The sequence below is a fragment of the Coregonus lavaretus genome (assembly GCF_964263955.1).
Source record: "Coregonus lavaretus genome assembly, chromosome: 4".
Taxonomy (NCBI): domain Eukaryota; kingdom Metazoa; phylum Chordata; class Actinopteri; order Salmoniformes; family Salmonidae; genus Coregonus; species Coregonus lavaretus.
Window position 1 is genome coordinate 76,573,804 of NC_139991.1, and position 27,215 is coordinate 76,601,018.

The 27,215-nt window shown below is 45.3% G+C and overlaps 1 protein-coding gene across 1 annotated transcript in view; it reads left to right on the forward strand.

Annotated features, from left to right (window-relative positions):
* Positions 1-330: 330 nt before the first annotated feature.
* The window catches only part of wdr7 (WD repeat domain 7), a gene marked incomplete at its 3' end in the record, with an annotated part of 118,771 nt that continues 91,886 nt past the window's right edge, over positions 331-27,215 (forward strand). Inside the window, exons 1-9 of the mRNA XM_084159364.1 lie at positions 331-449; positions 3,636-3,807; positions 10,460-10,566; positions 11,151-11,229; positions 16,205-16,379; positions 17,016-17,092; positions 17,381-17,500; positions 17,787-17,932; positions 21,222-21,324. Coding sequence (XP_084015490.1) covers positions 3,649-3,807; positions 10,460-10,566; positions 11,151-11,229; positions 16,205-16,379; positions 17,016-17,092; positions 17,381-17,500; positions 17,787-17,932; positions 21,222-21,324 — 966 coding nt within the window. The 5' untranslated portion in view covers positions 331-449; positions 3,636-3,648. The remainder of the gene's footprint in view (positions 450-3,635; positions 3,808-10,459; positions 10,567-11,150; positions 11,230-16,204; positions 16,380-17,015; positions 17,093-17,380; positions 17,501-17,786; positions 17,933-21,221; positions 21,325-27,215) is intronic.

Genomic DNA, 27,215 nt, shown 5'->3' on the forward strand with positions numbered 1-27,215 from the left:
TTGCTGTTCTCCATGTTTTGTTTTGTTTTTCATGTATGTTGTCTATAAGTTTCATATGACAATGACATTATTGTTCAGTGGTGGGTGGAGAACGCTACTCCACCCACACACACATATACCCGGTTAAAAAAATAAAGTTGTATACATCACTAACCCCAGCACTGGGACATGTGCTCCACCTGCAGCCCTTGAACTGGATTGATTACCTTTATGAATATCCACTTGCCACAACCAAGATGGCTGCCAGCGCGAGACGTTAGTGTTTACTGCAGTAATATCGATTGACGGCAACGCCAAAAGCTGTCGCGTAATCAGCTGACTAGAGAGGATCTGCAGAGCCAGAGTGTAAAAAAACAAGACGAATTACAATACTGATGACCTACACTGACCGAGGATTTCATCAATACTGTTCCCAATAAAAGTAAATGTTCCAGTAGAACCTGTCACAGGTAAGCGTTTAGCTGTGTTTGTCAATTTTAGCTATCTTGCTAACCAGGAAGTTACGACATACAGGTGCTTTAATGTTGTCAGCTAGCTAGCTATCATCTGCTAGCGAAGCCAACAGTTTCGCTAAGGTATGCAATACAGTGAATAATACTGCTACACGAAGTGTTACTCACACACTGGCATACTTAGATATCATAGCTAGCTATGATGGTGTCTCTCAAAGTCTCATGTGCTAGCTAGCTCATCTGTGTCAACCCATCGTTAGCTGGCTAATAAGATTATCACGCGACTGTTGTTGGCTGTCAACGATTTGCAACCAAGGTGTGTAATAACCTAGTTACATGATAAACAACTCCGTGATCTCGTTATTTCATGGACCCAAACCTCTGTCTGAACAGGCAGGCTGGTGTGGTTGTTTGTCATTCATTGAATGATTTTGCGCAAGATCTTCTGTTCTGTCATCTGCACACAGTTCATGGTAGACTGACTGCGTTCATTACATTAACCTACACTTGAAGTACCCTGTCTTGCTGATTTTTAAAGGCACTAACATCTGTCAGGGTGTTTCAAAACAGTATTGTGGATTCACTTGTTCTCTGTGCTTGGAAAGATAGGCTAGTGAGTGGACGTTTCGGGTAAGCTACTTGGCATGGTGTCATCATTCAGCCTTTGTAGCTAACGTTAACTAGCTACCGCACTGTTTCCCAGGCTGCTGGTTGGTATTCTAGGACCCTAAAAAATCCGCTTTATGGAATCCAGACAATACAACGGAATTCAACAATATTCAAAAAGGTATTGAACTTAGTAGGAAATCAACTACATGTATTGAACTCTGTCAAATTAATAAATGTATCATAAGACAAGAACAGAATGCATCAGTGATTCGTATTTCCTGCAACTTTCTATAGAGAAAACGATAATTTCCCGTCTGCCTTGGCTAGTTTGTTTAGCAGTTAGCGGTGATGCTAATGAAAATTATTCTGGTATATGGAAAAGCTTTTAATCAATTAAATGTTAACTACTAAGTAGACTGGTTATATTGTAGAATGATATCATGATTATTTGCATAAATCCAGTGGTTATTTGTTTAGCAAACTCTACCATCATACGTGCTGCACACTGGATTTAAAGTGTAGGCCTAACAACAACCAAAAATCAAGTGGTCTCCATAAGCGGTTTAAGCATTGTTGTGGACATCCAATGTAGTTGTTTTCTATTAAAAGGTGTGATTTTGAGAGCGAAACCCTGAAAAAAAAAAAACTGGAACATGGAAACCGGGAAACTGGGGAAAAAAACAAAATGGAATCAGGTAAAAAAGAAAACAACTGATTTTATAGGGCCATATCATCAAAGAATAGAGTGGTTATGGTATCAAATGTCATTCTACAAAGCAAGCTACCTGATACTGGACTTGTCATGCTGTTCTTTCAAAGAGATACAAGCTTACATGACACAGTAAGGTACCTTTTTAATACCAATGCATTGCACACAAAATGATCACCTTCTTGGTTGTCCTAGGCTTCTTGAGGGGCTCATCCTGTGGCTAGGCCGGACGTTGTTGCCTGTTGCAGCCTGCCACCTCAGTTCTCCCAATGCTCTGTCCTCCTCGTCTGATATAGATGCAGCTGCATGTTGTTGTGTAATCTAACCTATCCACATTGAAAGAAACAAAAAGTGATCATGAAACAGTGTGCTAACACAAAAACAATAAACACATAGGCTACAAATACCCCTGCCCTGACATTTCAGCATGTCACAGACGGCACTAGCTGTTCTGTACATCACACAGGCTGTGTCCTGAATCGCACCTTGTGTCCTGAATCACACCCTATTCCCTTCATAGTGCACTACTTTTGACCCAGAGCCCAATGTGGTGCTATGGATCACCCTCACTTCACTGACTCACTGTTCTACCGTTGTGGCACGCTGCTGCTTGTGACATATTGATTTGACTCTGAAAGCCTGTGGAGAGATTTGTGGTAGACTTTGAAAGCGAAGCAGTGTGTGTCGCTGACCAGTGCTAGTCCTTTGGACTGAGAGCAGAGGAGTTTTTGGCGCTACAGAAGCATTATCACTGCGAAACGGGGAATATTATCCAAAATGAAGCTCATGCAACTGGTGAAGATGAAAGTGATGTTTCGCAGGCTGAGGTTTGCTCTGACTGAGACAACTCATGAGTGTATCACAAGGTATTGTACTGCTGATTTAAACTTTGACACTGAATGACACTTGACTTAGGCCTAGCCTGTTTATTTTCAGCTTTCTATAAGAATGCAGATATGCCCCTACTCTCTATGGCTATTACAAGTTGTGGCTAGACTATTAGGAATTATTTTCACATTGTCTGGACATTTATGTCAGCTTCTTTGGAAGGATGTTGACCAGTAGAAATCTTGCAATAAAAATGTGTGGAACAAAATAATTTAGCAATAAATAGGGGAGACTATTCCTTTGTTCAGGACCATATAAAATGTCATGGGTATGTCCACAGTTGGAGACAGCTCGATATGACAAATGTGTGAGAGCTGTGTCACTACTGAGCAGTAGTGTTCAATAGGTGAACGATTTGTATAACGCACATCAAACGGATGGCAATTAATTAGTTTTCAAGAGGCTATTTTAACTATTGTAACTCTCTTTTTGTATCTGGATTTTGAATGTGATTTATGGGTTTTCAGTTATCGGTCATGATAGCAGTCTGACCTAAAGTTGGGAGTCGGTTCTGCTTTTCTGTGTTATGTCTTGGTAATGGTCTCTCAGTCTTTGTCATTGGAGAAAATTCTTGTTTTGCGTTGCTTCCTGAAACTAACCCTACTCCATTAGGATCCCTGTCACTATATTACTATTGTGTAAAGGCTATTGTGACACTCAATGTTTTATTTGATGACCCCCAACTATTGACCATAGATTTGTGAAGAGGTTACTGGAAAGTGGGGAATTGATCTGAAACTACTCTGACGTGCCGATAGTAACTCTGAACCTAATGGTACGTCACCCACTAATGAAAAGTCTATGGTCTGCCCTTCAATAATGATCACTTGCCCTCAATGCCACCTTGTCTAGTGTCATCCCACCAATGTTATCACCAATGGTATATAGTATCATGAACTGTCTCATGTGTGCAACTCCATTTGTAAGCTCCTTAACTCTCTTCCTCTCTCCCTCTCTCCCGTCTCTCTCCTCTACAGGTCAACAGAGAAAATGTCAGGAAACAGCCTGGTTTTACCCATAGTGCTGTGGGGCCGTACGGCGCCCACTCACTGCATCTCCAGCCTGCTGGTCATGGATGACCTCACCACCATCATCACCGGCTGCCATGACGGACAGATCTGCATCTGGGACATGACCTCCGACCTCGAGGTAAGCCTGACATGACCTTTGACCTCCAAACTTGCGTTTTGGCCAGAAGGAAAACATGGCACTCATTCTGGTCAAACATGGACTCTGTGCATCATCAGGGTTGTCTTCAGTGTGGTGTAATGTAGCAAAATGTTTTGAAACTGCACACGAGAATCCCCCCAAAAAATTTTTGCATGGAGGCCAGAGATCGGCAACAGGCGGCCCGCGGGCAAAAAACGTCCAACGAGAGTGGGGAGGGGCGCAAAGTTTTTGGGAGGATTTTAGTTTTGGTCATAAAAGATTGTAAAATCACCAGGGTTTCATTTAGGAAATCTGTTCCCAATTATTCAGACAAATAAAAAAACATGTGATCCAGTCTCAATGTAATCAAGGGATGAAATCAAACGTGTGGCCTTATCGGGGCTTTCTTTTGCAAAATTACTATGAATTAACAAAATGGTCAGTTGTCAACACCATGTTAAGGTGTGGGACATTCATTGTATGAAAAAAGAAATACTAGCAGGTGTATTTCGCTCCAGCAGATAGCATTATCTGTCCGTCCACAATTCACCTGTGGGAACTTGGCGGCTCTCAACACCAGACAGCAGAAAGAGCTATCCGAGAGATTGTTTGTGAGGAGATTATCTCTGCCCTCGACATGCAATTAAAACAGGTAAATGAATCACTCACGTTGCTCACTTCTGAAGTGGATGCCTATTCAACTAAAGTGGAAAGTTTGGAGAAGGCGGCCAACGCGACAGAGGTGCAACTCCATGACCTGGAAACAGCGCGAGCTAAACCAGAAGGTGCAATCAATCTCCCAAAATTAGAAAATGGAATCACTTGAAAATATTTCCCGTAAATTCAATGTGCGACTTGAAACTGGCATGGAAGCGGGCAACCCAAATTCATTTTTTTTTTTTTTTTTGTCATTTAGCAGACGCTCTTATCCAGAGCGACTTACAGGAGCAATTAGGGTTAAGTGCCTTGCTCAAGGGCACATCGACAGATTTTTCACCTAGTCGGCTCGGGGAGAAGCTGGGTCCCATGCCGCTAATTAACGTTGTGCACCGCACAGGTCCTCTTCAGAATGGGTCTTGCTCACAGGAGGTTGGTAGCACCTTTAATTGGGGAGGACGGGCTCATAGTAATGGCTGGAACGGATTCAATGGAACGGTATGGAGCTCATCAAACACACGGAAACCATGTTTGATACCATTCCATCCACTCCATTCCAGCCATTATTATGAGCCGTCCTCCCCTCAGCAGCCTCCTGTGGTCTCGCTGTATAATTGTGCGAATCCACAGTTTTTAAGTCAAACAGCGAATTGTTCGTCTTGCAATGGAATCGGGGGCTCTGACCTGTGCTAAGAAGAGGATCTGCTGAAACGGAGGGCGACCTACAGCGAGTTGAGATCCCAGCTGCGCCAGCTAAACCTGAGATGCGGCTTCATCCACCCGGCAAAACTCATCTTGACCTTTTTCGGGAACACAACACACATTTTCCACTGCCAAGGAGGCTCGAGACTTCTTCGAGAATCACATCAAACCCGACGCACAAGGGGATGAGGCGACAGATGGAATCCCAATGTGACTGGCTCAACATTCCGGAATGCTATCCGTGCACATCACGCAGCCGAGCAAATGGCGGCTATGATGCTGCCCCTCAGCATAAGACAATGACTAGGACACCCCATCGAGTGGCTACAAGGAACATTATTGCTGAGCATTGGACTTTTGTTGTTGTTATTATAATATTTCCTATGGAACGGGAGGACATTAACACAGTGATGACACCACGCCAATTAATGGACAATGTTGAGGTGACAAACGTACTGGCGCTGCTTCCTTGTGGGGCTACAGCGCATTGAATCCCTACATGGGCTAAATATGGCAATAGAAATTGGAAGCTATTCCCTTACAATTAGTTTATTAATGCTACTGCTGAAGAGAGATGGCCAGTCCCACAGGGGGCTTCTTACCCCACAGGGGGCTTCTAACCCCACAGGGGGCTTCTTACCCCACAGGGGGCTTCTTACTACACAATAGTATTCTTCTCATCTTCTTCTTCTGTTGATTGCTATAGCATTTATCTCCCAGGGAGGACGGCCTACAGGCCCTGATGAATTACTATGAAGATTTAGATTATAGACTGCATTTAGATTATAGACTGCATTTAGATTATAGACTGGTCTAAATTAAAGACTGATTTAGATTATAGACTGGTAGCCTAAACATCATTATAAGCACCAAGTGTGCTGGATAAATAGTGATAATCAGCACAAAAGCAATAATGGCCTTATGATGAATATAAGTTTAGATATGACGGCAGGAAAAATAGTCAATTATTTATAAGTTGGATACCCATGGCGAATTTGTCGGTTTCCAGGCTTCACGTTCTCGTTTCTTTGTAATAAAAACTGAGATAACGTATGATCTCTCTGAGGCGATCCCGTGACGTGATCTCTTCTGAGGCGATCCCGTGACGTGATCTCTCCAAAGAATAGTATCCCATACATGTCTGACCAGAAGCTCTCCATATACACGCTCTTTCCACCGAATGCTCCACGGACATACAGGATTGAAATGAACGCTTCCAGCTCATCAACAGACAGATCCCAGGCAGTGTCTCCTTGCTCCCGGTACGCCTCAGCCACAGGGCAGTCCCTGATCCCAGGCGGTGTCTCCTTGCTCCCGGTACGCCTCAGCCACAGGGCAGTCCCTGATTCCAGGCGGTGTCTCCTTGCTCCCGGTACGCCTCAGCCACAGGGCAGTCCCTGATTCCAGGCGGTGTCTCCTTGCTCCCGGTACGCCTCAGCCACAGGGCAGTCCCTGATCCCAGGCGGTGTCTCCTTGCTCCCGGTACGCCTCAGCCACAGGGCAGTCCCTGATTCCAGGCGGTGTCTCCTTGCTCCCGGTACGCCTCAGCCACAGGGCAGTCCCTGATTCCAGGCGGTGTCTCCTTGCTCCCGGTACGCCTCAGCCACAGGGCAGTCCCTGATCCCAGGCGGTGTCTCCTTGCTCCCGGTACGCCTCAGCCACAGGGCAGTCCCTGATTCCAGGCGGTGTCTCCTTGCTCCCGGTACGCCTCAGCCACAGGGCAGTCCCTGATTCCAGGCGGTGTCTCCTTGCTCCCGGTGCGACTCAGCCACAGGGCAGTCCCTGATTCCAGGCGGTGTCTCCTTGCTCCCGGTACGCCTCAGCCACAGGGCAGTCCCTGATCCCAGGCAGTGTCTCCTTGCTCCCGGTACGCCTCAGCCACAGGGCAGTCCCTGATGTGCTGTAGCATGTCCATGTCTTGTAACAAAAAAAGCTGGTGAGTGCTTTGCTAATGTGTTTTTTTTTTTGCTTGAGATTTTAAGGCCTGCTCTCTCAGTGATGATATTTTAGTGCTGATAATCGGCCATAGCATTGTCACCGGCTAGTTCTATTCCAAACGGGGGCCGTCCCTTCCTCTCTCCCGTCTCACCGTGGTGGCGCGGGCACCTGCTCAGCGTGCACCGTTCTGGCTTTTTTGTGCTCAGGCCTCGGAGGTGTAGGTTCAGGCTGAGGCTTGGAATCAGAAGAATAATCATCAGTGATGTCATGATTCATTTCTTCCCCACCATCTGAGTGGTTTTCATCCAGATCTTGTAGCAGCGCTAACGCACCACGTGCATCCATTCGTCTTGGTCTTCTTGCCATTGTAATTTATTCACACTCTCACTGTGTACTCCAAGTAGGCCAGAGTAGACTGATATATAGGGTACGTACCATTTTGAGATTATTATTAGAATAGCTCAATACAATAGAATGACCTTCTTCATTCACAACTGGTGATTACATAATTATGCATCGTTCGCAGCCCCTCGCTCATCAACTCACCCATTCTCCCCCATCATACTTCATTTATTTAATCTGTTATATGTGTGAAGTTAGTTTCGGTATAGTTTAGGTTCAGTTTCGAGGCAATTATCAGGGTGATTATCAGCTGGGCACTTCACTTTGAACTGTTGGGAGAAGGAGTGGAGCAGGCCCTACTGTTGGGAGAAGGAGGGGAGCAGGCCCTATTGTTGGGAGAAGGAGGGGAGCAGGCCCTACTGTTGGGAGAAGGAGGGGAGCAGGTCCTACTGTTGGGAGAAGGAGGGGAGCAGGCCCTACTGTTGGGAGAAGGAGGGGTGCAGGCCCTACTGTTGGGAGAAGGAGGGGAGCAGGCCCTACTGTTGGGAGAAGGAGAGGAGCAGGCCCTACTGTTGGGAGAAGGAGGGGAGCAGGCCCTACTGTTGGGAGAAGGAGGGGAGCAGGCCCTACTGTTGGGAGAAGGAGGGGAGCAGGCCCTACTGTTGGGAGAAGGAGGGGAGCAGGCCCTACTGTTGGGAGAAGGAGGGGAGCAGGCCCTACTGTTGGGAGAAGGAGGGGAGCAGGCCCTACTGTTGGGAGAAGGAGGGGAGCAGGCCCTACTGTTGGGAGAAGGAGGGGAGCAGGCCCTACTGTTGGGAGAAGGATGGGCGCAGGCCCTACTGTTGGGAGAAGGAGGGGCGCAGGCCCTACTGTTGGGAGAAGGAGGGGCGCAGGCCCTACTGTTGGGAGAAGGAGGAGAGCAGGCCCTACTGTTGGGAGAAGGAGGGGAGCAGGCCCTACTGTTGGGAGAAGGAGGGGAGCAGGCCCTACTGTTGGGAGAAGGAGGGGAGCAGGCCCTACTGTTGGGAGAAGGAGGGGAGCAGGCCCTACTGTTGGGAGAAGGAGGGGAGCAGGCCCTACTGTTGGGAGAAGGAGGGGCAACGGGGGAAAACCATTCAAAAAATGACATGACCTCCTTAAACTGGTTATAACTCCAGTTCTGTTTGTGATGTTAAGATTCTAACACCGACAGTGTGTTCTATAGACTTATTTAGGAAAAGTCAAGGACGGAGGGCGTCATGACCTTTTAAAAATGATAACAAACTTGCGAAGAGGGAAAGACGTAGACTTTAAATTGTATTTCCAGGCACTAGCATTTCGCCACATCCTAAATTTGTTTAGACATGATTTTTCTGCCCCCTGGCTGAGTTTAGAGAGAAATATGGTGCCTCCTACTGCCCTGGAAGAGGTGGTCTTCACTGATATATCCCTTAAACAATGTAAATTACACTTTGGTCCCATTATTGCGCAAATAATTCATATTTGGCACAAAATTGAAAAATAATGTAACTGGGAATCAAAATGGCGTGCCCATACTCCAATACTTCACAGTAACGCCTTGCGATCCGGAGGTCAGCCTTTTGCAGCCCCCGAAATGGTCCAAAGGTAGAATCCATACCCTTACTGATATCAACTCATTCTTTCTATATTATATATTATATTATATTATTATTATATTATATATTATATTATATTATATTATATTATATATATTATATATATTATATATTTACAACTTAGGTCAGCTACAGTATGCTGGACCATGGAGTCCCTTGGGAAACCCAACTACCGAACCATCCAATGATGGGATTTATAAATAAATTATCTGGCCTCCCAAAAGGACTGATCTCTATAATATATAAACAACTTTTGGAAAGCTCATTCTGAGCTAGCCATTTAAAAAAAGTATGATCCACAGATCTAATTGAATCTGAACAACCCTTTTTAACTGGAACAGAATATGGAAAAAAATATGACCTCGTCATCCTGTGATCTGAACCGTCAAATTATACATGTTAAGTTTGTTCACAGACTGTATTTGAACAACAAGGAAACATTTTATGATGAAATTGGCCCCAACACCCAACTGTTCACTGTGTCCCCTAAATCAGGTGGGCACATTCCTTCATATGATGTTGGGGTGCCCTGCAGTTCAATGCTTCTGGGGCAAAGTTACAGAATTCATTTTGAAGTGCATGAATGTAATTAACGATGGTAGTTCCTTGAATCTCTCAATAGATCAGAGAAGGACAACTGAGGCCTGGATAAATATACTTGACTCTGTAAAGTATAATCTCAGCTAATCTCAGCGGGGTTGGTGGTTTTAAAAACATGGTTATTATTACTTAAACTCTGTATGTTTTAAGTAATGATACGGGTACATGTTTTATAAACTTAAACATTTTAAATGTATAATGTAGGGCCTCCTGTAGCTCAGTTGGTAGAGCATGGCGCTTGCAACGCCAGGGTTGTGGGTTCGATTCCCACGGGGGGCCAGTATGAAAAATGTATGCGCTCACTAAAACTGTAAGTCGCTCTGGATAAGAGCGTCTGCTATCAACAACTAATTACAAAACAAATCAAACCTATTTTTGGGCTTAGTTTTGGTCAATTTGCAGTGTACAAATTAATTTTTTCCCTGCCACCCGACCATTCGTTCCAACAAAAAATCGGCCCGTGGCTGAATCTAGTTGCCTACCTCTTATGTAGGCCGAGCAAACCTCCTGAGTGGACTGTGTAATGTTGTTACTGTAGTGGATAAGAGGAACTTAATGGGTAAGTGATACAGTGGTGTTCCTCAGGGTGACTGTCCTGTCCTGTCCTGTCCTGTCCTGCGGGTGGCCTTTTGGGTTGAGTGGTTCACCTGACTGACTGTCCTGTCCTGTCCTGTCCTGTCCTGTCCTGTCCTGTCCCGTCCTGTCCTGTCCTGTCCTGTCCTGTCCTGTCCTGCGGGTGGCCTTTTGGGTTGAGTGGTTCACCTGACTGACTGTACTGTCTCTCGTGCTGTCTTCAGATCAGTCCCAGGGCCATGTTGTTCGGCCACACCGCCTCCATCACCTGCCTGTCTAAAGCCAGCCCCTGCAGTGACAAGCAGTACATCGTCAGCGCCTCAGAGAGTGGGTGAGTAGAGTACACTAGGTTTACACCACAGTGAGTACACTAGGTCTACACCACAGTGAGTACACTAGGTCTACACCACAGTGAGTACACTAGGTCTACACCACAGTGAGTACACTAGGTCTACACCACAGTGAGTACACTAGGTCTACACCACAGTACAACCCACTTCAGTGTGTGTGTGTACTCTTCTGAGTGACGGTGAGTAATGGGTAGTAAGTAAGTTCTCAGCATATGTGGAAACTCCTTCAAAACTGTTGGAGAAGCATTCCAGGTGAAGCTGGTTGAGAGAATGCCAAGAGTGTGCAAAGCTGTCATCAAGGCAAAGGGTGGCTACTTTGAAGAATATAAAATATAAAATATATTTTGATTTGTTTAACACTTTTTTTGGTTACTACATGATTCCATATGTGTTATTTCATAGTTTTGATGTCTTCACTATTATTATACAATGTAGAAAATAGTAAGAAATAAATAAAACCCCTGGAATGAGCAGGTGTGTCCAAACATTTGACTGGTCCTGTATGTGATGTGTGGTAATGAACAGTAGTGACTGCTCTAATGAAGTCTATCTGCTTTGTGTGCAGGGAGATGTGCTTGTGGGATGTCAACGATGGACGCTGTATTGAGTTCACAAAGCTGGCCTGCGCTCACACAGGGATCCAGGTAACGTATATGACCCTACATTTTCTCACCACATATCTGTAGGCCATGGCTCTTTCCATTTCTTCTTTCCTTGATTCCTCATGTCCCCTCTCCTTGGAGGAAAGTGGTTCAAGGAGGAAGTGAGGAAAGAACTGGAATTGAGGAGAAACAGATTGAGAAAGAGTTAATGGTTTATACTCTATCCCTTCTAAACCACACATGTCCTATTTTATCAACTCTGTATACAAATCACCTAATCCTCTCTCATGACCTATCACTAGTCTCATGACCTATCACTAGTCTCATGACCTATCACTAGTCTCATGACATATCTACCCCCCTTACCCCACCCCAAAGAGGAAAAAAACTAACAAAAAAACATATTGTAAAGTGGTTGTCCCACTGGCTATCATAAGGTGAATGCACCAATTTGTAAGTCGCTCTGGATAAAAGCATCTGCTAAATGACGTAAATGTAAATGTATATCACTAGTCTCATGACCTATCACTAGTCTCATGACCTATCACTAGTCTCATGACCTATCACTAGTCTCATGACCTATCACTAGTCCATGGTGTATACTGTGTCTCTTCGAAGAGTCTAATTGACACCCTGTCCTGTCCTCTGCCTAGTTCTACCTGTTCACCATCAGTACGCAGTCTGCTGTCTGATGTGAAACCCTAGTCTCACGTTGCCATACCTCCAAAATCAAGTTGTGGTCACGCCTCCCTTGAATGGTCCGCTGGGCAATATTTTGATTGGATGTTACATTTCAGGTGTGGTCGACATTCTGTGAGTTATATTTATTTAAATTGAAAGTGGAGCTAAAACAACTGCCACCCAAGTCATATACTGTTCTCTCTGCTACCGCATGGCAAGTGGTACCAGTCCACCAAGTCTGGAACCAACAGGACCCTGAACAGCTTCTACCCCCAAGCCATACGACTGCTAAATAGTTAGTCCGGGTAGCTGTTGGTTAACTATTTAACTATCTGCATTGAACTCTTTTGACTCATCACATACACTGCTGCTACTGTCTATTATCTATCCTGTTGTCTAGTCACTTTACCCCTACCTACAGTATACTGCTGCTACTGTCTATTATCTATCCTGTTGTCTAGTCACTTTACCCCTACCTACAGTATACTGCTGCTACTGTCTATTATCTATCCTGTTGTCTAGTCACTTTACCCCTACCTACAGTATACTGCTGCTACTGTCTATTATCTATCCTGTTGTCTAGTCACTTTACCCCTACCTACAGTATACTGCTGCTACTGTCTATTATCTATCCTGTTGTCTAGTCACTTTACCCCTACCTACAGTATACTGCTGCTACTGTCTATTATCTATCCTGTTGTCTAGTCACTTTACCCCTACCTACAGTATACTGCTGCTACTGTCTATTATCTATCCTGTTGTCTAGTCACTTTACCCCTACCTACAGTATACTGCTGCTACTGTCTATTATCTATCCTGTTGTCTAGTCACTTTACCCCTACCTACAGTATACTGCTGCTACTGTCTATTATCTATCCTGTTGTCTAGTCACTTTACCCCTACCTACAGTATACTGCTGCTACTGTCTATTATCTATCCTGTTGTCTAGTCACTTTACCCCTACCTACAGTATACTGCTGCTACTGTCTATTATCTATCCTGTTGTCTAGTCACTTTACCCCTACCTACAGTATACTGCTGCTACTGTCTATTATCTATCCTGTTGTCTAGTCACTTTACCCCTACCTACAGTATACTGCTGCTACTGTCTATTATCTATCCTGTTGTCTAGTCACTTTACCCCTACCTACAGTATACTGCTGCTACTGTCTATTATCTATCCTGTTGTCTAGTCACTTTACCCCTACCTACAATATACTGCTGCTACTGTCTATTATCTATCCTGTTGTCTAGTCACTTTACCCCTACCTACAGTATACTGCTGCTACTGTCTATTATCTATCCTGTTGTCTAGTCACTTTACCCCTACCTACAGTATACTGCTGCTACTGTCTATTATCTATCCTGTTGTCTAGTCACTTTACCCCTACCTACAGTATACTGCTGCTACTGTCTATTATCTATCCTGTTGACTAGTCACTTTACCCCTACCTACAGTATACTGCTGCTACTGTCTATTATCTATCCTGTTGTCTAGTCACTTTACCCCTACCTACAGTATACTGCTGCTACTGTCTATTATCTATCCTGTTGTCTAGTCACTTTACCCCTACCTACAGTATACTGCTGCTACTGTCTATTATCTATCCTGTTGTCTAGTCACTTTACCCCTACCTACAGTATACTGCTGCTACTGTCTATTATCTATCCTGTTGTCTAGTCACTTTACCCCTACCTACAGTATACTGCTGCTACTGTCTATTATCTATCCTGTTGTCTAGTCACTTTACCCCTACCTACAATATACTGCTGCTACTGTCTATTATCTATCCTGTTGTCTAGTCACTTTACCCCTACCTACAGTATACTGCTGCTACTGTCTATTATCTATCCTGTTGTCTAGTCACTTTACCCCTACCTACAGTATACTGCTGCTACTGTCTATTATCTATCCTGTTGTCTAGTCACTTTACCCCTACCTACAGTATACTGCTGCTACTGTCTATTATCTATCCTGTTGACTAGTCACTTTACCCCTACCTACAGTATACTGCTGCTACTGTCTATTATCTATCCTGTTGTCTAGTCACTTTACCCCTACCTACAGTATACTGCTGCTACTGTCTATTATCTATCCTGTTGTCTAGTCACTTTACCCCTACCTACAGTATACTGCTGCTACTGTCTATTATCTATCCTGTTGTCTAGTCACTTTACCCCTACCTACAGTATACTGCTGCTACTGTCTATTATCTATCCTGTTGTCTAGTCACTTTACCCCTACCTACAGTATACTGCTGCTACTGTCTATTATCTATCCTGTTGTCTAGTCACTTTACCCCTACCTACAGTATACTGCTGCTACTGTCTGTTATCTATCCTGTTGCCTAGTCACTTTACCCTACCTATATGTACATATCTACCTCAATTACCACGTACCCCTGCACATCAACTCGGTACTGGTACCCCGTGTATATAGCCAAGTTATCATAGACTCGGTACTGGTACCTCGTGTATATAGCCAAGTTATTACCTGGTACCTCGTGTATATAGCCAAGTTATTACCTGGTACCTCGTGTATATAGCCAAGTTATTACCTGGTACCTCGTGTATATAGCCAAGTTATTACCTGGTACCTCGTGTGTATATAGCCAAGTTATTACCTGGTACCTCGTGTATATAGCCAAGTTATTACCTGGTACCTCGTGTATATAGCCAAGTTATTACCTGGTACCTCGTGTATATAGCCTAGTTATCGGTACTCATTTTGTTTTTATTCCTTGCGTAATTTTTTTCTCTCTGCGTTGTTGGGAAGGTCCCGTAAGTAAGCATTTCACTGTCTACTCCTTTTCTTTACGAAGCATATGACAAATAACATTTGATTTTGATTTCAAACTCTAAACTCACACATTGTTTACATGTTGAGCTATACATGTAAGTTCTCCAATTTTAAAATGATACCAGTAGACAAGGTATATGAGGCAAACCGTGTACCAGATTTTGTACATGCCTTTTAAGTGCCGACATAAAATCGTTTAGTGCAAATCCAACCCTTGTAATTTAGGTACAGTATCAAAATAAGGACATGACAACTAGGCTACAGGAGATGAGCATTACAGGTAACATTTTATGAGGGTCATTTTATTTAATTCATTTTAGCAATGTTGCTTGCAAAATGATTGCTGTTTTCCCATAGATAAACAGTACATGGTTGCGCTATGTATCACTGACCCTGGATAAACTAGCGACTGTGCTAACACAGCTAACTTTTTTAGGTCAATAATATGCCGTTTTTTTTAATTAAGATTTAGTTGGTTTTATAGTCGGGAGGGAAATTGAAGTACCGTAACTAGCTAGTTAGTTATACCTCGGTAGCTTACAAGGTTAGCTGACTTGATCCTCATTATGGCTAGCTTCTACCTGTCCCTCACGCTAGCCTTTACGGCCAACTGTCACATCAAAATATTTATATTGCCGACATTGTAGACCATTTCTCCCCTCTTGCTGCAGCTTTTATTTCATCTGGAAATAACAGAGAAATGCTGTGAAAACCAGCGTACTGCAAACGTTATATAAACTATTTTTTCACCAGTGCTTGTTTTGTTGAAAGGTTTAGTCCTCACGCACTGTTGCTCCTACGGCACTAATCTAGCGAGCACCTTTTGGAGCTCCGCCCAACAAGGCATTTGATTGGTTTGATGTGTTGCGAGGTGTCACTGATTTACACCGTGACACCACCCCTCTTTAGCTGTTTTCTGCCATGGAACTTTTTAATAATAATAATAATAATAATAATAATAATAATAATAATAATAATAATAATATGCCATTTAGCAGACGCTTTTATCCAAAGCGACTTACAGTCATGCGTGCATACATTTTTTGTGTATGGGTGGTCCCGGGGATCGAACCCACTACCTTGGCGTTACAAGCGCCGTGCTCTACCAGCTGATGCTCTTATCCAGAGCGACTTACAAATTGGTGCATTCAACTTATGATAGCAAGTGGGACAACCACTTTTTTTTCCTTTTTTTTATGGGGGGTGGGGGAAGAAGGATTACTTTTATACTATTCCAGGTATTCCTTAAAGAGGTATGGTTTCAAGTGTCTCCGGAACTTCCCCAGGATTCCCATTTGAGGGAAACCTGGTTGGCGACGTGGCTAGTGAAACCCTGACATTATCACTAGTCCATTGTTTATATTGTCTCCTTTATGAGTCTGTCACTGGTCCTGTCCTCTACCTAGTTCTACCTGTTCACCATCGGTATCCAGCGTGAGGGCCGTCTGCTGTGAAACTGACATTACCCAGAGATCATAGCTGCTACTAGCCTTGGCACTAACCCCAACCCTCCCTCTGCTCCTCTCCTCTGTCTAGTTCTACCAGTTCACCATCGGTACGCAGCGTGAGGGCCGTCTGCTGTGTAACGGACATTACCCAGAGATCCTAGTGGTGGACGCCACCAGCCTTGAGGTCCTCTACTCCCTCCTCTCTAAGATCTCTCCTGATTGGATCAGCTCCATGAGCATCATACACTCACATCGCACACAAGGTCAGTCAACTTCATACAATACTATGCTATGCATCATACGCTCACACCACACACACACACACACACACATACACACACACACACACACACACACACACACACACACACACACACACACACACACACACACACACACACAAGGTCAGTCAACCATAGGGTTCCAAAATTTCAGGAACTTTCCCAGGTTTTTCAAAGATCCCGGTTGGATGATTGCCAGAAATCAGTAGGGAATAAGCAGGGAGGGAGGGAATCCTCTAACTGGGATTTCTGAAAATGTAACTGAACTTTAACTGAACTTTGCGCCCCTAGTCCACCACCGCGGCTAACATCAGCCACTCTAGCGATCGTCTAGGAACAGTCCACTAACACTACTAAAGCCCTATTAGTTAGAGCTCTATTGATTATGGTAACGTTGTTCAACCGTCATGGTCAGTATGTCTGTATTGAGCCGTTGATAGTTGATGCAAACGGTTAACTCCTGCCTTAAAACCACTCAGACTAAAATGTATCGGTCTGTGCTCACGACCGAATTAGATTTGTACATGGCGTTATCACCCCAATTCTTCTTTTGCAAAAAGCACTTATTAAACATATATAGTCACTGTTAGACTGACAATGCCTGTGATATATTTTCAGAGGACACCGTGGTAGCGGTATCAGTCAGTGGGATACTGAAGGTGTGGATCATCACACAGGATCTCAGCAGGATGCAGGTAGAGTGGGACTGAGGCACATCACCCACGACTGGATGTCGTTATGATCATACTGTTAGCTACCACACTGTGCTCATATTAACCAGGATTTCTTCCAGCTAATATCATGACTATTGGGACTGATTTTTATTGTTACTGGGACACATGCAGACAATTCAAATGTCTCTTATGGCTCTAATGTGGTTTTCGTGGACCCCCCCAGAACATTAGCTGGGTCGCTAAGGGGGATGGAAAGAAATAACAGTGTTCAGTCCCATCTAAGTGTGTGTTTCTCCCTGTCCCCACCAGGACCTGGACCCAGTGTTTGAGGAAGAGTCTAAACCCATCTACTGTGGGGGCTGTCAGAGCATCTCTTTCTGCACCTTCACACAGCTCTCTCTGCTGGTGGTCTGCTCCAAGTACTGGAGGGTAAGAGGCTGGATGGCATGCTCCCTGGGTCTCCCTTACTGCCCCCCGGTTGGAACATTCATAGAATCACACTGTAGACCCTTAGATTTAAGCCTGGTCCAAGATCTGTTGTTGCTCTATAACCAACTCGTCTGGTTGTTGTCAATATGACAGTAGGAGTTGGCAAGACGGCACAAATAGATCTGGGATTAGGCTACGGTTAGCGTAGCATTGTTTGAGTCTTTGGCATGGGGTTGCAACAACTCCTAATCTTTGACTAACATATCCTGAAATGTGTGTGTGTCAGGTGTTTGATGCAGGGGACTATTCTCTGCTGTGCTCCGTGCCCAGTGAGAACGACCAGTCCTGGACAGGAGGAGACTTCATCGCTGCTGACAAGGTCATCATCTGGACAGAGGACGGATGCTCCTACATCTACAAGCTCCCCGCTAGGTGAGGAGGAACAAAATAAACTGTATAGGAGAGATTTATTATGGTGTCTGTTATACTGCTGTCTGTTATACTGCTGTCTGTATTACTGCTGTCTGTTATTATAGTGTCTGTTATACTGCTGTATTGAGACCCCTTCCATTTTTCCACATTTTGTCACGTTACAGCCTTATTCCAAAATCGATTAAAGAAAAAAAAAATCCTCATCAATCTACCCACAATACCCCATAATGACAAAGCGAAAACAGGTAAAAAAAAATAAATGAATACCTTATTTACATAAGTATTCAGACCCTTTGCTATGAGACTTGAAACTGAGCTCAGGTGCATCCTGTTTCCATTGATCATCCTTGAGATGTTTCTACAACTTAATTGGAGTCCACCTGTGGTAAATTCAATTGATTGGACATGATTTGGAAAGGCACACACCTGTCTACAACCATCTCTGCAGCACTCCACCAATCAGGCCTTAATGGTAGAGTTGCCAGACGGAAGCCACTTCTCAGTAAAAGGCACATGACAGCCCGCTTGGAGTTTGCCAAAAGGCACCTAAAGGACTCTGACCATGAGAAACAAGATCCTCTGGTCTGATGAAACCAAGATTGAACTCTTTGGCCTGAATGCCAAGCGTCACGTCTGGAGGGAACCTGGCACCATTCCTACTGTGAAGCATGGTGGTGGCAGCATCATGCTGTGGGGATGTTTTTCAGCGGCAGGGACTGGGAGACTAGTCAGGATCGAGGGAAATATGAACGGAGCAAAGTACAGAGAGATCCTTGATGAAAACCTGCTCCAGAGTGCTCAGGACTTCAGACTGGGGCAAAGGTTCACCTTCCAACAGGACAATGACCCTAATCACACAGCCAAGACAACGCAGGAGTGGTTTCGGGACAAGTCTCTGAATGTCCTTGAGTGGCCCAGCCAGAGCCTGGACTTGAACCCGATCAAACATCTCTGGAGAGACCTGAAAATAGCTGTGCAGCGAAGCTCCCCATCCAACCTGACAGAGCTTGAGAGGATCTGCAGAGAAGAATGGGAGAATCTCCCCAAATACAGGTGTGCCAACCTTGTAGTGTCATACCCAAGAAGACTCTAGGCTGTAATCGCTGCCAAAGGTACTTCAACAAAGTACTGAGTAAAGGGTCTGAATACTTATATAAATGTCAGTTTTAGATTTTTATTAAATTAGCAAACATTTCTAAAAACCTGTTTTTGCTTCGTCATTGTGTGTAGATTGAAAAAAAACAATTTAATCAATTTTAGAACAAGGCTGTAATGTAACAAAATGTGGAAAAGGTCAAGGGGTCTGAATACTTTCCGAATGGACTGTATGCACAGGGTTCATTGTGCCTGCCCCTCTTCTCTCTCTCTCTCCCTCGCGCTGGCTCACCTGCTCCTTCTCTTCCCTAATGATGCCAGTGTGTGTTCAGTCTTCGCTCTGTTGCCTGCAGAATATCCTATTCATTGATGATAGGCCCTGCTTTACTGAAGTTGCGAGACATTGCAAGCCAAGAAATCGCAAGATAATGCATTGCGAGATACAGCTTTTGATTAATACCGATAGATGGGCCTAGTGCATGATCCTGACTGCCTGCCTGGTGGCCGACCTGCCTCTACCCCTCTCTCTCCGTTCCTGGCTAGCTCGCTATCAAAGATGCAAGTGTCTGTGTTCTCGGAAGTACGACAACCAATCAGTCTCCTCCGTTCCAAAAATACAGAATCTTAGGAGTCGATTCCTAGTGGAATTGACTCTTGACACAGAATTGGGAGTCTAACACCGGTAGTCGACGTGCGAGGAGTCGAGGAATCAATTATTTTCGGAGTCGACTCTCCACCACTACGACATCGTCGTTAACGATTGGAAATAAATAATGGCATAGAAAGGCGACAGCAGTGAAGTCCTGTATGGAGTTGAGGTACAGTAACGGTAGTACAGGTGCAATGCTTAACCATCTGAAAGGGAATCACCGTGAGACCCAAACCGTTGCTGGCTGCAGCACAGCTGCATTGTGGAATTTTATGAACTTCTCTTATCGGTTTAACTGAAACTATTTAAAAAAATGTGCAGTTAGAACGTTAAGAAAATTGTCAATTTCTCACATTACTACTGACTACCACCCTTGATTTTGACTAGTTCCCAATGATTATATACAGTATTGCTGTCAGCTATGATACATGTGTGGAAGGGAACTAGTTTCCCGGGAAGCATAGACAATTTGCAACTATGCTCATGTTTGTGGACACGTTGAACATAAGAGTATACCTGGACTAAACCAATGTTGATTTTATTTCCTCTTCTATTGGATGTTGTGCGTCTGGTAAGTGGCTCTGGGATCCTTTTGATATTTTCCACTATGGTTTTCACTTGAGACTAGTGATTTTAGTTGTAGTTGGATTGGGGTTAGCTGGGAAACCACTAGCCAGAAAGGCTGTTAGGTTTTTTACTGACTGGCACGTAGAAGCCATTCTGAGGTGGATTTCCCTGTTAGATTGTGTTTGTATACAGGTTTGTGTGTTTTACAGTTGGATTTGTTAGTTCTAGTTTAGTTGATTGTAGGCGGTGAGAGAAAGAACTAAACTGGGCTGACCTCTGTTTGTTCCCTCTCTCTCTGTCTCGCTCTCTCTCTCTCTCTGTCTCGCTGTCTCTCTCTCTCTCTCTCTCTCTCTCTCTCTCTCTCTCTCTCTCTCTTTCTCTCTCTCTCTCTCTGTCTTTGTCTCTGTCTTTCTCTCTCTGTCTCTGTCTTTCTCTGTCTCTCTCTCTCTCTCTCTCTCTCTCTCTCTCTCTCTCTGTCTCTGTCTCTGTCTCTGTCTCTCTCTCTCTCTCTCTCTCTCTCTCTCGCGCTCTCTGTCTCTGTCTCTGTCTTTCTCTGTCTTTCTCTGTCTCTCTCTCTCTCGCGCTCTCTCTCTCTCTCTCTCTCTCTGTCTCTGTCTCTCTCTCTCGCGCTCTCTCTCTCTCACGCTCTCTCTCTCGCGCTCTCTCTCTCTCGCGCTCTCTCTCTCTGTCTCTGTCTCTGTCTCTGTCTCTCTCTCTCTCTCTCTCTCTCTCTCTCTCTCTGTCTCTGTCTATCTCTCTCTCTCTCTGTCTCTGTCTCTCTCTCTCTCTCTCTCTCTCTGTCTCTGTCTCTCTCTCTCTCTCTCTCTCTCTCTCTCTCTCTCTCTCTCTCTCTCTCTCTCTCTCTCTCTCTCTCTCTCTCTCTCTCTCTCTCTCTCTCTCTCTCTCTCTCTCTCTCTCTCTCTCTCTCTCTCTCTCTCTCTCTCTCTCTCTGTCTCTGTCTCTCTCTTTCTCTCTCAGCTGCCTGCCTGCCAGTGAGCACTTCCGTACTGATGTAGGGAAGACTGCTGAGGGCTCCATCCCACCTCTGGTGTACAGCATCGCAGACCGCACAGACAAACAGGTTACTCCTCCTCTCCATCCATCACACGAACACACACACTCTCTCTCTCTCTCTCTCTCTCTCTGTCTCTCTATGTCTCTGTCTCTGTCTCTGTCTCTCACACACCACACACAACTACTCACTCACTCAATCACTCACTCACTCTCACACACAACCACTCACTCACTCTCAGGGACTCTGATGTTAAGAGCTTTCTGGTTTAAAGACAGAAATAAGATCTGTTTAGAAGTAATGAAAATACTTTTTGCCCAACAAAACCCTGTCCATCCCATGTTAATGCCATTAACATGGCCAGTATCAGTCCTCTAGCTAGATAACGGAGTGTCTTATGTTGTTAGTCAATGTCCTTGTTTTGTCTTTTAGGGTTTGTTCTGTTAGCCTGGGTTGCCAGTCTGTTAGCCTGGGTGCCAGTCTGTTAGCCTGGGTGCCAGTCTGTTAGCCTGGGTCCCAGTCTGTTAGCCTGGGTCCCAGTCTGTTAGCCTGGGTGCCAGTCTGTTAGCCTGGGTGCCAGTCTGTTAGCCTGGGTCCCAGTCTGTTAGCCTGGGTCCCAGTCTGTTAGCCTGGGTCCCAGTCTGTTAGCCTGGGTGCCAGTCTGTTAGCCTGGGTGCCAGTCTGTTAGCCTGTGTGCAGTCTGTTAGCCTGGGTCCCAGTCTGTTAGCCTGGGTCCCAGTCTGTTAGCCTGGGTCCCAGTCTGTTAGCCTGGGTGCCAGTCTGTTAGCCTGGGTGCCAGTCTGTAGCCTGGGTGCCAGTCTGTTAGCCAGTCTGTTTTTGCTTTCTCGCCAAATGTGACGATGAGTGGCAAGGAGTTGGCAAGAATGGCACGAACAGATCTGGGATCAGGCTAGTGTTGTGTGATGGCACGAACAGATCTGGGATCAGGTAGTGTTGTGTGTACTGTATTTAATTTAGGATGTACTTCTTCTTAGTCTATATATTATATTCATTTGCTGTCTGCCGTTGTGTTTTATGTCTCTTCTTATTCTTTTGGTCTTTGTCTGTCTGTTGTTCCCCACCTCACCTCACCTCCCCCACCTCACCCCTCCCTACCCCTCCCCACCTCACCTCACCCCTCCCCACCTCACCTCCCCACCTCACCTCCCCACCTCACCTCACCCCTCCCCACCTCACCTCACCCCTCCCCACCCCACCCCCACCCCACCCCACCCCTCCCCACCTCACCCCCCTCCCCTCACCGCTCCTCACCCCACCCCTCCCCACCCCACCCCACCTCACCTCACCCCTCCCCACCTCACCTCACCTACCCCTCCCCTCCCCACCTCACCTCACCTCCCCCACCTCACCCCACCTCACCCCACCCACCCCACCCCACCTCACCTCACCCCTCCCCACCTCACCCCTCCCCACCTCACCTCACCTCCCCCACCTCACCCCACCTCACCCCACCCCACCCCACCTCACCTCACCCCTCCCCACCTCACCCCACCCCTCCCCACCCCTCCCCACCTCACCCCACCCCTCCTCACCTCCCCCACCTCACCCCTCCCTACACCTCCCCACCTCACCCCACTCCTCCCCACCCCTCCCCACCTCACCTCACCTCCCCCACCTCACCCCTCCCTACCCCTCCCCACCTCACCCCTCCCCACCTCACCCCTCCCCACCCCACCCCACCCCACCTCACCTCACCCCTCCCCTCCCCACCCCACCCCACCTCACCCTTCCCCTCCCCACCCCACCCCACCTCACCCTTCCCTTCCCCTCCCCACCTCACCCCACCCCACCCCACCTCACCCTTCCCCTCCCCACCTCTCCCCTCCCCACCCTAATGGGCCTTGGCCCTGATCGGAGGGCGTGTTCTCCTCAGACTGAGGAGTCTGGTGAGGGGGTAGACATGGTGGTGCTGTGCCACCCTGCCAGCGGAGTAGACATGGAGCTCTACACCCCAGAGCTGCTATTCCACCAGCAGCCTCTAGAGGCACCAGTAAGCTCGGGGCTACAGTGTACAGCAGGAGAGAGGCACACACTGGCTCTGTCCAGCAGGGGGAGCCCTCAGCTCTCAGTCACAGATTCATCACATCCACTCAGAGGTTCAGAGATGAAGCATGCAGACCAGGGATAGGAAGATGTATGTTGGTGTGAGAGTGAAGTCTTGCATCTCGCTCATCTCAATGTCTGCGATGCTGCTCGTGGGCAATGTAATTTCGTTGAGTCTACTTGCAAATTGGTATCCTAAAATGTTACTAATTTAGTCTTGCATCTGTATTATCTTGTTGATGAAAACATATACCTCCATGATAATGGATCTGCAATACATTGATCTGAATTCCAATTGACTCGCATGCTTTCGTTTATGATATATCAACCAATCAAAATCAAATCTCCTAAACCCTGTTTATTTAGTAAGCTGAACAGTGAGTGGATGCCTGACCCTGTGATGTGTGCACCTCTACGATGCTGTCTTTCTGATTGGCCAGTTCCCTCAACTCACTCTGGCTCACCTGATTCCATGCTCCTCCCACTAAAAACTCCAAACCATCAATCTCCTCTCATCTAGTTCTTCACACTGGTGCAGATGCATGTCAAGTCACTACGCTGCTTTCCCTATGGAAATCAGATCAGATCAAGACACAGATAACATGACATGTGATACATTCAGAACAGGTAGCCAATTTAGCACATCTGATACGTTCAGACTATAAACCAGTGGAAGAAGAGTGGAAGCCGTTCTTAGAGTTGGTTTTGTGTGGCATCTTCTTCCTGTTCTGTTCTCCAGTCTTTCTCCATCATTCCAGTGCCTTTCTCTTTGACCTTTTGGTGTTTAAAAAAATATTTTGATTGAGTTAATCTCTCACATCAATTTTTGATGTGTGATTTGATTCGTTTTTTTCGCGTGTGTGTGTGTGTGTGTGTGTGTGTGTGTGTTATCGTGTGTGTTTGCGTGCGTGTGTGTGTGTGATATGTGAAAGTGTGCTAGACTGGACACAGCAGCAGAAAAAAAAAAAAAGGTATTTGGTGGCACTTTGCATTGACCCAATGGCCGTGGAACATTGACTTTTTGGTAGGCTATTTGTCTATAATTAGATACATGCAGCTTCTCTTCTGTCATTACTTGTTTCCCTAGAAGACTAAATAAACTCTTGATCACCCCAAAAAATATGTTGTACATAGATAGAAGGAATGCTTCCATCGAGTTGACATTAGTAAAGTTTTCTCTTTCACATCTGCTTCACTCACACAGCAAAGACGTTTACATTTTACATTTACGTTTAGGGACCGGGGAGAAAATGCATTAAAAAAACGGGAACATTTCCAAATGACATCAGTTTTACTGGTTTTAAGGGAATTATAAGCTGTGAAAAACATGTTTCTGATAAGATTTCAGTTTCTCTTGGATGCATATTTTATGTGGTTGAAATACTTTCAGCTTTTATGCTGATAAAGACGGCACCTCTAACGACGGTAACTAACTGCGCATTCATTCTTTCAAGATGCTGAAAGAAATACATTGTATTACTCCACTCCTGTTCCCGAGTCAAAATGTTATATTTTACTGCAAGAACTGATTCATTCTGCAGGAGTTAACATTATATTAGGCTATGGGAGAGGTTATAGACCTACAGTCAGTATCCAGATTTCAGGCTACTAATTACATTTAATCCATCTGAACAGCAGCCTTCAGTTCCCTTAATGTGCCATTTTGAAGTCCCCATCTTGTGACTGTCGAATTTGTATAGAGCCTCACAATCATCACACACAACATATTTTCCAAACATTAGACTACTGTTCTGCCCCCCCCCCCCCTTCTATAACATTAGACTACTGTTCTGACCCTCCCTTCTATAACATTAGACTACTGTTCTGGCCCTCCCTTCTATAACATTAGACTACTGTTCTGACCCTCCCTTCTATAACATTAGACTACTGTTCTGACCCTCCCTTCTATAACATTAGACTACTGTTCTGACCCTCCCTTCTATAACATTAGACTACTGTTCTGACCCTCCCTTCTATAACATTAGACTACTGTTCTGACCCTCCCTTCTATAACATTAGACTACTGTTCTGGCCCTCCCCTCCCTTCTATAACATTAGACTACTGTTCTGACCCTCCCTTCTATAACATTAGACTACTGTTCTGACCCTCCCTTCTATAACATTAGACTACTGTTCTGGCCCTCCCCTCCCTTCTATAACATTAGACTACTGTTCTGACCCTCCCTTCTATAACATTAGACTACTGTTCTGACCCTCCCTTCTATATTATTAGACTACTGTTCTGACCCTCCCTTCTATAACATTAGACTACTGTTCTGCCCCCCCCCCCCCCTTCTATAACATTAGACTACTGTTCTGCCCCCCCCCCCCTTCTATAACATTAGACTACTGTTCTGCCCCCCCCCCCCCCTTCTATAACATTAGACTACTGTTCTGGCCCCCCCCCCCCCCCCCTTCTATAACATTAGACTACTGTTCTGACCCTCCCTTCTATAACATTAGACTACTGTTCTAACCCTCCCTTCTATAACATTAGACTACTGTTCTGACCCCCCCCCTTCTATAACATTAGACTACTGTTCTGACCCTCCCTTCTATAACATTAGACTACTGTTCTGACCCTCCCTTCTATAACATTAGACTACTGTTCTGCCCCCCCCCCCTTCTATAACATTAGACTACTGTTCTGACCCTCCCTTCTATAACATTAGACTACTGTTCTGACCCTCCCTTCTATAACATTAGACTACTGTTCTGACTCTCCCTTCTATAACATTAGACTACTGTTCTGACCCTCCCTTCTATAACATTAGACTACTGTTCTGACCCTCCCTTCTATAACATTAGACTACTGTTCTGACTCTCCCTTCTATAACATTAGACTACTGTTCTGCCCCCCCCCCCCTTCTATAACATTAGACTACTGTTCTGACCCTCCCTTCTATAACATTAGACTACTGTTCTGACCCTCCCTTCTATAACATTAGACTACTGTTCTGGCCCTCCCTTCTATAACATTAGACTACTGTTCTGCCCCCCCCCCCCCCCCCCTCTATAACATTAGACTACTGTTCTGACCCTCCCTTCTATAACATTAGACTACTGTTCTAACCCTCCCTTCTATAACATTAGACTACTGTTCTGACCCTCCCTTCTATAACATTAGACTACTGTTCTGACCCTCCCTTCTATAACATTAGACTACTGTTCTGGCCCCTCCCTTCTATAACATTAGACTACTGTTCTGACCCTCCCTTCTATAACATTAGACTACTGTTCTGCCCCCCCCCCCCCTTCTATAACATTAGACTACTGTTCTGACCCTCCCTTCTATAACATTAGACTACTGTTCTGACCCCCCCTTCTATAACATTAGACTACTGTTCTGACCCTCCCTTCTATAACATTAGACTACTGTTCTGACCCTCCCTTCTATAACATTAGACTACTGTTCTGGCCCTCCCTTCTATAACATTAGACTACTGTTCCGACCCTCCCTTCTATAACATTAGACTACTGTTCTGACCCTCCCTTCTATAACATTAGACTACTGTTCTGACCCTCCCTTCTATAACATTAGACTACTGTTCTGATCCTCCCTTCTATAACATTAGACTACTGTTCTGATCCTCCCTTCTATAACATTAGACTACTGTTCTAACCCTCCCTTCTATAACATTAGACTACTGTTCTGACCCTCCCTTCTATAACATTAGACTACTGTTCTGGCCCTCCCTTCTATAACTTTAGACTACTGTTCTGCCCCCCCCCCCCCCCCCTTCTATAACATTAGACTACTGTTCTGCCCCCCCCCCCCCTTCTATAACATTAGACTACTGTTCTGACCCTCCCTTCTATAACATTAGACTACTGTTCTAACCCTCCCTTCTATAACATTAGACTACTGTTCTGACCCTCCCTTCTATAACATTAGA